Raw genomic sequence first — 10,199 nt, forward strand, 5'->3', positions numbered from 1 at the left:
TACACCGCATGCATGCGGCCTGCGCTGCAATTGATGCAGACATAGTTCTTGCTCTGCAGAAACCCTCGGGACGTTTCTTTCTTTTTACCTGTGAGAAGTGCTTAAACCAGGGTAATATTAACCAGCTCTAGAGTTCTCAGTAATAATGTATCTGTTCAATGCAGTAGCTTTCTTACTAGTCAAACAACACAAACCGACCTAGAGTATTCTCAGTCTCCGCATACAGAAGAAGAGGGTGGTTACAACAGATCATATTCCTGAACGACGTGTCTGCAGATTTCACATAAGGCGAGGCTGTAGAAAGGCGGAGAAATGCACGTTTCTCCATATTTGCTTGGATTATTTCAAAGGCATCTGCCGTGATGAGTGTTGTATTCTGCCTCACAGATCTCTGTGTAAAAAATTTTGCTCATGGCCTTTGTTTCATGAACTGTTGTCCTAATGTGCATCTCACTTCCCCCAGAAGGAAAAAGCTACGTTCCATACTGAATTGCGAAGTTCAAAAAACGGGGAGCGAAAAATTCCACCTCTGTTAAAACATGGTTGCCAAAGACAACAGTTTACAGTCCCACTTATGAGTTTGAAGCTCAAACCACCTGTCTTAAATCAGCCAATGCAGATCCCTCCCCCCTCATACCAACCACTCCTCGTGAAAACCTGGAGAAACTGGCAAGAACCAACATCTGCCAGCCTTCCGACAATATATCCAGTACTAACAACCAACCAATTTGGAATTCCAAAGAAATCAAAGATTCACCCACCCCTCAAACCATGTCTTCCGAGTATCCCAACTTGGAACCGATTCAATGTGTTGGCAAGAAGATTCGAGGACCGCAGTGTAAAGCCCCCCTTTCATCCCTATATATTTCCGAAAATACTATTATCAAATGTCCGGTCACTTATGAACAAATTAGAAGAGGTTGAACTTTGCTTGAAGAATGAACTGGTTGATATTGCTTGTATCTGTGAATCATGGTCCGCGACTGAAGATGTTGTAGCATTTGAAGGATATGATACCTATTTCAAACCTAGAATGACACCCAATGATATTTCAGTAACACATGGTGGTGGTGTTGGTATTATTTGTCGATCGTCTATAAGAAATCGAGTTCTCACTTTCAGTAATATACCAAATAAGCATGGTTTTGAAGTATATGGTTGTGGTGCAGGCCTAAGAAGCTTCCCAAGGAAGTGGCATCACTGGTGATATGTGTTGTTTACTATCCGCCCCGTGGCCCCTATCGTAAAGACCTTGTGAATTACTTACAGAATTGCACTGACAATGTACGATCTTTGTACCCTAATGCTGGTATCATAATGTGTGGTGACTTTAATGACTTAGATGCCAAATGGCTAAGTAGTTCACTATCACTTAAGCAGGTTGTGAATGTGCCCACAAGAGGTAACCGTATGTTGGATCTCATTTTTAGCAACTGTCCTGAATATTATAATACTCCAGTTACATTACCCCATTAGGTTTGAGTGATCACTTGTGTGTTGCTTGGACACCCAATCATTTTATCCCAAATCGACAAATAAATAGTGTGGTGTACAGGCCTTTCTCACCTGAACTAGTAAATCTCTACAAGAATTGGCTCACAGATCGTGACTGGCGTGATATTCTCTCATTGTCTGACGGTGACAAAATGGCAAGTTTATTCTGTAAGGAACTATTCGAAAAATACTGTGAAATTTTCCCACCAAAAAAAATATATGTGAAATCTAATGATAAACCATGGATTACTCAAGAGATTCGGAATCTGATAAAAGTGAGGAACGAATTGCATTTAACTGGATCCGTAAAAGATTCAAAAGAGTAAGAAATTTAATTGTATATAAAATAAGATGTTCTCGTAAGCAGTATGGGTCTAAAATAATAAGCAAAATATATAAATCCAACCCAAGGAAGTTCCATGACTTAGTTCAGAACATTATCGGGAAAAAAGTAAGCAGAGTTGAAGTGAGAGATGTCAATGGTAAACCCCTGTTACCTAGTGAAATTAATAACTTTTTGCATCTGTTTTGTAAAATTCATCCGCAACTAAGAACATTACCACCGAATGATTCAGTTTCAAATATCCCTATACTAGAGATTTGTTCAGTTGCTAAAAAGTAAAGGCACTTGATTCTCGTAAATCTAGTTATCCTAGTGAGATACCAATTAAATTGATTATTGAGTGTGCTGATCTTTTATCTACTCCTTTAACGGCAATTTTTAACCAGTTTTTTATTGATGGTGTTTTCCATGTATTTTTAAACAGGCATATGTAATGCCAATCCCCAAATGCAAGGCACCTAAAGATATAACCAAGATGAGGCCGATTTCGAAAACTCCAGCTCTCTCAAAAGTATTTGAAAGTTTTATTTTTGATTGTTTATTTGAGGACATAAATGATAATATTGATCCCCAACAATTTGGATTTAGATCCGGGCATAGTACTGTTCATTATTTGGTTGCATTATTGGATACTATCCTTAAGCACTTAGAGAATAATGGGGCTATGTGAAGCATTATTTGCAGACATAGTTAAGCTTTTGATAGTCTTGATCATAATGTAGTTGTGGAAGAAGCAAAGGCTATGGGTGCCCGTCCATTTGTTGTACGAATGCTAGCTAGTTTTCTTTTTGAAAGATCTCAGTGTGTCCAACTTCCTGATCATGAGCCATCTGAATTTGTAAATATTTTTTGTGGTTCGCCACAAGGGACTAAATTAGGCCCGCTTTCTTTTCTTATTGTTTTTAACCGTATTTTAACAACAATACGTGAGCGTTTTAAATTTGCTGATGATTTAACTGTTTTATCACTGCGACTAAGCCTTCGACTACTGAACAGTCTGACTTGATCAAAATCTATCATGATCTAAAAGCTGAATTAGGAAAGGTAAAACTGGCGGTCAGTGAAACTAGAGCTCTTATATGACATTTTCCTTCCTAAAGGGTAACAACCACTCTTCTCATAATTCCATACTGCCAACAAAGAAAACTGTTAAAATACTTGGGATTCTTTTGGACGATGATTTAAGATGGAATTCGCACGTTGACTATCTGACTAAAAAAGGCGCCTCGCTTTTACATTCATTTTCCAACCTAAAAAGATTTGGTACACCAATTGAGGTTTTAAAGTCTGTATACTGCAGCTATGTTAGACCTTCTCTTGAGTATGCATGCCCTGCTTGGCATCCGGATTGACAAAAGAATCAAACAGATAGACTTGAGACAATACAAAACAGAGCTGTAAAAATTATACTTGGACAAAACTACTCAACTTACGAAGATGCCCTGAAACAACTCAATTTGGACTCACTTGATAGTCGTAGACATGGCTTAACATATAGATTTGGACTAAATTGTTTAAATTCCCCAGCACATTGTCGTCTACTACCCAACTTTGCGAGCCCCCCGACTGGAGGACCAGTTACTAGACTTCGACAAATAAAAAACAATTGTCCACAGTTACTGACTTGCTCAGCATATAGTACTGAGAGATATCGCAAATCATTTGTTCCATATTTTACCCGTCATTTTAATAATATTGACGCGACTAATATTTAATGTTTGATTAATATATTGTTTGTTTAAATTTTCCTGTGAGTGTTTTTGAAGGTATAAATTATTTTTGTCATGACATGCTAATGCTAGCTCCGGCTATTGTAGTGAATAAATATATTCTATTCTATTCTATTCTATTCTAAATGTCGATGGCAAAATTTTGAATCTCAAAATTCAGTGCTATTTTTGTCGACGGCATTCCAAAAAATTGAAACGGTTTATATTTTAGTTGCCTAATAAATGAGGTTTGAATTGTTATAAATAAGAGTTTTTGGAATATATTACTCTTGAACAACTTATATATAAACTAGAGATATGTTTTTAACCATTTTTCAATAACTTAACTAGTGTTGATAACTTATTTGTTTTTTATAAAAACTAAATACCTTTCAGGCCCATTTAATTAACCCTAGAAGCGATTTTTTAATTATGGAAGAGCGTTAAAAAAAGACGTCAAATGCCGTTTTCACTTTCATCGTACCTAAATTATCCTCTAAACTTTCTTCATTCTGATGAAAATGTTTGGGCAAAACGTGGGATGTACATGCTGATTGGTTGATAGCTCAGTTGTTAAAGCAGAAATATTTCTGCTGTTAGAAATGAAAATAGATTCATGTTTAAAAATGCAAGTTGGCCTGGTTTCAAGAACAGTATTTGTTCCACAAAGCTTAATTCTTAAATAACAATCGGCATCCCTACCTGAAAAATAATTTTTGGGATTTTTGACTCCTTTTAACGTTGAAAAAATATTTGAAAGATGTACCTCTTTCCAGGGTTGAAATCGATTATCATAGCTTATTTAGTCCTCCAAAGTACTGTCAAAAGGATTCATTACTGATCTCCGTTTCTAATAAAAAAAAAAATCCAAAAAAGTTAAAATATTGGTATAAAAAAATTAAGGTCTATCGGGAAAAGCAAAATTAATTTTAAAAAATTGTAAGAAGTTCGTAAAAAAGAATACCTGGAGCCGATGAATAAAAACTAGTTTATTAATGACAAATATATTAAAAGCATATTAGAAATCAGTAGTTATCGAAAACATGCTTGATTGCCTAAAACAAGAAGAAACGCTGAAGTACGCTAAAATCGTTTGAAGCCAATTAAAATAAGGTAAAAATGTTAAAATAAATGACACCTCTCGTATGCAAATCCGTCTGATAACTTCATAAAATGCACAGCCTTACTACTACGCAAAAGGTAGTATTGTTTTATCACTTGCTAGCATCAAAATTTTTGAAAAAGTTCATCTGAATTAGGGACGCTGTATTTTATACACAAAAGTCGAAAATGGAAAATGAAGGTCATTATGATATGAGTTGGTCTATCAAAGACGTACGTGACATTGTTGGAGAGCGGTGGCCAAGTCAATCTATCTATATGATGGAAGGCAAATTAAAGCAAGTTATGGAAAGATGGCTTTAAAAACCTTCGCCAATACAAACTAAAAAAGTTTATAATGGACGAGAGTGGGTGGTCGTTTGAGGTCTTGGATCCCCTTAATAAAGGGAAAAAAGCCTGGTTTCTTTAAAGTATCTTATGTACGAATTAAGACATTGCAAAATCTGCTCTCCACTGGTTGTGAATAAATGTCCTAGGGTGTAGAATTCATATGACCCTTGTTAGAACAGTTACGACGGGCCTTATAAATGGCGAAAAGCTAAAGACACTTCGTTTTTTCAGGGGTAGTTTCCTCTTATTAATAAGTATATCCGGGAAAGAAAAATAAATATTAGTATTTAAATTTTTTATTTCATTGCTCCTATACAGCTGCTTGAACCTGCTCTTTTTTGCAGCACTTGCGTATAATTTTTGCGTATTTTTTGCAGCACTTGCGGTATTTCTGCACTTTGCGTATAATCCTGGTATTTCTCTATTCTACGTTTTACTGACAGCTGAAAACACGCAATTTTTATGGGGGTTAAAAGGAAACTTGAAATTAATTTTGGGACTCTGCCTGACTTAAATTCGGTCAAGTTTTTTATTCTAATTTGTATTTTCCTTTTTCCTTTTTTTACAGAACATTGGCAGCTCTGATAAATTATGAGAGCAAGTGTGGTCATCGAGAGCCAATATTAATTTATGAGGACATGATTCTCTTTTCTTCCCTTTCCTATGTCTTTTTTACAGTGAATTTTGACAGGTTTTAGCTATGGCTCAAGGTATTGTATCCAAAGAACTGCATGCAGTATTCCCCCGGACTTCTAGTAAAATGGCATTTTGGTGTTTAATTCTTTCAAAAGTTTGAATGTAGCTCCCCTTTGATTTTTTGTTGATAAAAAAATTCTCTCTCTCTCTCTCTCTCTCTCTCTCTCTCTCTCTCTCTCTCTCTCTCTCTCTCTCTCTCTCTCTCTCTCTTTCTCTCTCTCTCTCTCTCTCTCTCTCTCTCTCTCTCTCTCTCTCTCTCTCTCTCTCTCTCTCTCTCTCTCTCTCTCTCTCTCTCTCTCTCTCTCTCTCTGTTTTGTCTTTCTCGTTTTTTTTAGATTTTTCCATTCACAAATTAACCTATTTTAATTTTTTTTTTTTTTTTTAGGATTACAACTGGTGGTGGCGTTCATTCATCGTCTCCGGTGGTTCTTCAATATATCTATTTGCTTATGCTGTATTTTATTTTAATTCAAAGTTAGAAATAACTGGTTTTATACCAACGCTTTTATACTTCGGTAATACCCTGCTGATGGTTGTTACTTTTTGGCTGGTCACTGGTACGATTGGTTTTTACGCTGCTTACGTGTTCATACGCAAAATCTATAGTGCTGTTAAATTAGATTAGATTTAACTTAGTCGTTTATTTATTTCTTATATCCTCTTTCGTTTTATGGAAATTAAATTTTTTGTTTGACCTTTTTATATAAAATTTTGCGTTTTCAATTTGTTGAATTTAGCAGACTAAGGAGTCAAATCAATCCTTCGTTTGAATTTGAATCTTTGTCTTCTGTCTCTTAGAATATTTTTCTGGGTTCTATTAAAGAAGTCATTTGGCGATCATTTGAAGAAGCCGACAGACTTTCTTGACTTACTAGAGATGACTGCCAACTACTTTGCCTAATAAGATCGAAATTTAGATACAGAATAACCAAGGATTATCCTGTGATGCTATCCCATGGTATATTTTGTAAGGAAGAACTAGTGACAATACTAAAAGAATTAAAGATTATAAGATCCTAGGTGCTGATAGTTTGATAAGTGTCTTGTGGTTGTGACGTTACAGATGAGTCACTGAAGATTATAAATAGGACTTTTGAAAAAGTACCTACTGATTTTAGGGAAACTATTTTAACCCCTCTATAAGAAAGGGGATAAGAGTGAATGCATTTTTTATTGAAGCATTTGCCTGGTTTCTCTAGGAAACAAATTACTTAGTATGATGATACTTTATAGACCAAAAGATGCTGTAGACGTAATTATAAGAGAAGAACCAGTGCTGTCTTAGGAAAGGTGGAGGATGCGTCAACCAAGTTTTTACATTTGGAAAAATACTCGAGATGTGCTGGAGCTGCATACGCCTTTAGTCCTCAGTTTTACGAATTGTGAGCAAGCGTTTGATTCAACGGATAGAAGAGCTTTAGCAAAGGCTCAATCCTTGTATGGTATCATTTTGACGGAGTTTTTCCTAAAGAACACTGCAAAGGTAATGGAGAACATGGAATCAAATTAGGAAGTAAAGCATCCTAGATGAAAAAATTAGCAAAATGAATGGAATTTTAAATGTTTTGTAACTTCAGTCTCCAAGATTAGGTTTCAAAATGAGTTAGTCTAAGAAGACTAAGTCGCTAAGACTAGGAATAAGTGAAAATGAAAAGGGGATATTGTGTAACAAGTAGATCCATAAAATGGACAGCTTCACATGCCTAGATAGTATTATTAGTAAAGACAGTGGGTGTAGTGAAGATGTTAAAAATAGAATAGCCCAGGTACAGAGCTTTTTTTCACAGTTGAAAAAAGTTTGGAAGAACACGAAAGTAGCATAGAAAATGGGGTTTCTGCCTTTTTTTTTGTTTATTTTTTTTTGACAAGTACAATTGTTGATTCGGTAATTCTAATCTAATAACCCAGCTTGGGCTAAGTAGATCTCGACTGTGAACTGTAGCTGGGCCACAGTCATGGGGAAGACGCAATATCCTATTTCAGGGATCATGCAGGGCAAACTTGTTTTTAAAAAAAGGTAAATTTAGTGACCAAGATATAGAAAAAAGAAAAAAAGACCAACTGCAAAGATCCTGGTAAATTTGGAACATAATATCGTAATAAGGTAGCTAGGAAATGCAGCTTTTGATGTGAACAGTGTCTGCAGTTTCACTGCTGCGGTCATGTGGTGCGGAAAACGCACCGCAGTGTGTTTTCCGCAACTATCTTGAAAGTCAGGTGCAGTATCTGATGATCTCTTAGAAAGTTAAAGTATAAAACGCCGGCTTTTGGTCTTTTGCTATCAAACTCTGTCACCAGCCCCCCCCCCATACTTTGGGGGAAAATTATAATTTATTTCGTCGCTTTAAAACTGTTACTCGTTTCAAGTGTAAAATTTGCTATTTAATTTGAGCAGATAATTTTTTTAATTAATCCATCCTTGTTTTTAACATAATGAAAACGAGAAAAACTGGGATCCATTACACTTCATAATATATTCCACATTAAAGGTTTTCCAAATATTTCGTCTTTGAAACCTTATCACCGAGTAAAAATGTAAGCCTAGTTAATTGCAAAAGTGAAAATGGTCTATGCTCTCTGTTTCGCCACATTTTCTCAGGTCAATTTTTCCCTGATATTTAAGACGTTTTTACTTCCCAAAATCTATAAGTTCAAGATTAGATTCTCTTGTTTTAAAAATTTCGAAAGTGGAAATGTGGGTCATTTTTAGAGAATTTGCTTTTTCTAACAAATATACAGATTTTCGAAAAAGGGGGAAACACCTTTGGAAAGTCGAGCAATTTAACCAAAAAGTTCTTCCCATCCTATATAGTGTACGAGAAAAGCTTGCTGTAGAAGTTTCAAGCTCCCTACTGTAAAAATATAGATTGTGTTTTAAGCTTGAAGAAAGATCACGGGTGCATGTTTATTCCTAGGAGATCGAGGGAGGGATCATTCCAGTGTTGGTTCAGTAGTTAAATACATGTGCGTATTTAAGTAAAGCCCCAGAACAAGATTTTTGTATAGAATTGCGAAGCGGCTATTTTTGAGGCGGTAAATTTGAATATAAATCAATGCTGATATTTCTTGAAGATGTCACTGGCGTGCTGAATGTGAGAAAATCAAGTCCAAATACCTCACAAATTTTCTAAATTGGAAATTTGGGTTATAATCCATGTAATTGGAGCTGGGTAAGCCATTTCACATTCTTGCAGTAAGACATGTATGTTGTAATAAGGCAAATAAGAAAGTACAATTTATGCAAAAGTACAGATTAGTTCCCCCTGAAGTGTAGGGTGCAGAAATATGCAGAGGCACTACCAGTAGAACCAGGATATACAGTTAGAAATTATTTGCTTATATCCTGCTTCTACTTTTGCAGAGAAGCTCCCCCTAATATATAATAACTGATTTGTTACTGTATACTGTTCAGTTTATCGAACTCTGAAGTTTGTAGTTCTTGAAGTGCAAAGGCAATGGGCCTTTAAGGGCTGAGTCTCAACCCAGTTTAAGTCGTCCTGGCTCCTAGTGGTCGTACCTTCTCAGTGGGGGCCCTCTCCAGGCCACTCAGTATATCCCAGGTGGTGGATAGAGGAAGGTCCAACAGACATGTAGGGTACCTCCGATAAAGGGAGGCATGGACCAAAGGGGGACCTAGCCTCTCGGGGTCTATCAATTGAAACTAGGGTAACCTTGGCCGGGCAATAAACACAGGCGGATGAGTTGGAAAATTGCTTATCCCATCTTCCTTCATCTGCACCTGTTGAACGCCTATTTTATGCTGCAGGAAATGTATTGACTACGAAAAGAAATCACTTAGAAGATGCTAAGTTTGTGAAGCTTTTATTATTAAAAGTAAACAAAGATGTCATGGCTTCTTGGTAAAATAAGAAATTTCTTTCAGACTCCTTTTATTGAAAAAGTGGGACATTAAACTGTGCTATTGATCATAATGCTTCGGCAACTGTTTAGACAAAGACAAAGTAAGTGAATACCTTCCAGCTGAAGATGTGTTTTGGGGATAGCATGTCATTAGTCTCTCCAAATCCAACTACAAACACAGTCAAATCTGAGTGTCAACGTCAAATCAAAATCAAATGATCAAAATCAAACGTGAAGAAATTTTTCATCGGCACCAGTTTGGCTTTCGGGAGAAGTGCTCAACAGAACATGTATGTAACATACTTGTTCATTTTATACGACAGTCTCTTGACTCCGGCCTTATCCTAGCGGCAACATTCCTTGGTTTGAAGAAAGCTTTCGACAGCCTTACACACAAGATCATTCTTGGTAAGTTATCGTATCATGCTGTGCGTGAAGAAGCTCTGTCCTGTTTTTTTATTCTAACCGGCCGATCTATTGCGATTGAATTTTCTGATGAGCATGTTCCAGCTGAATATGGAGTGCCACAAGGCTTAGTTCTTGGGCCATCCCTTTTCCTCATATATGTCAAAGACCTCTACTGACTATTAGCAGCCCAGTAATTTCTAATTTCTGTTGTCGATTGTGCCAGGAAGAAGATGCGG

The 10,199-nt window shown here is 36.3% G+C and overlaps 1 protein-coding gene across 1 annotated transcript in view; it reads left to right on the forward strand.

Moving 5' to 3' along the window:
- LOC136027940 (transmembrane 9 superfamily member 4-like) overlaps positions 1 to 6,417 on the forward strand; it is a 68,259-nt gene extending 61,842 nt beyond the window's left edge. The window contains exon 11 of the mRNA XM_065705409.1: positions 6,080 to 6,417. Within this exon, the coding sequence (XP_065561481.1) occupies positions 6,080 to 6,319 (240 nt within the window). The 3' untranslated portion in view covers positions 6,320 to 6,417. The remainder of the gene's footprint in view (positions 1 to 6,079) is intronic.
- Positions 6,418 to 10,199: the final 3,782 nt, after the last annotated feature.

This window comes from Artemia franciscana, chromosome 6 (assembly GCF_032884065.1).
Source record: "Artemia franciscana chromosome 6, ASM3288406v1, whole genome shotgun sequence".
Taxonomy (NCBI): domain Eukaryota; kingdom Metazoa; phylum Arthropoda; class Branchiopoda; order Anostraca; family Artemiidae; genus Artemia; species Artemia franciscana.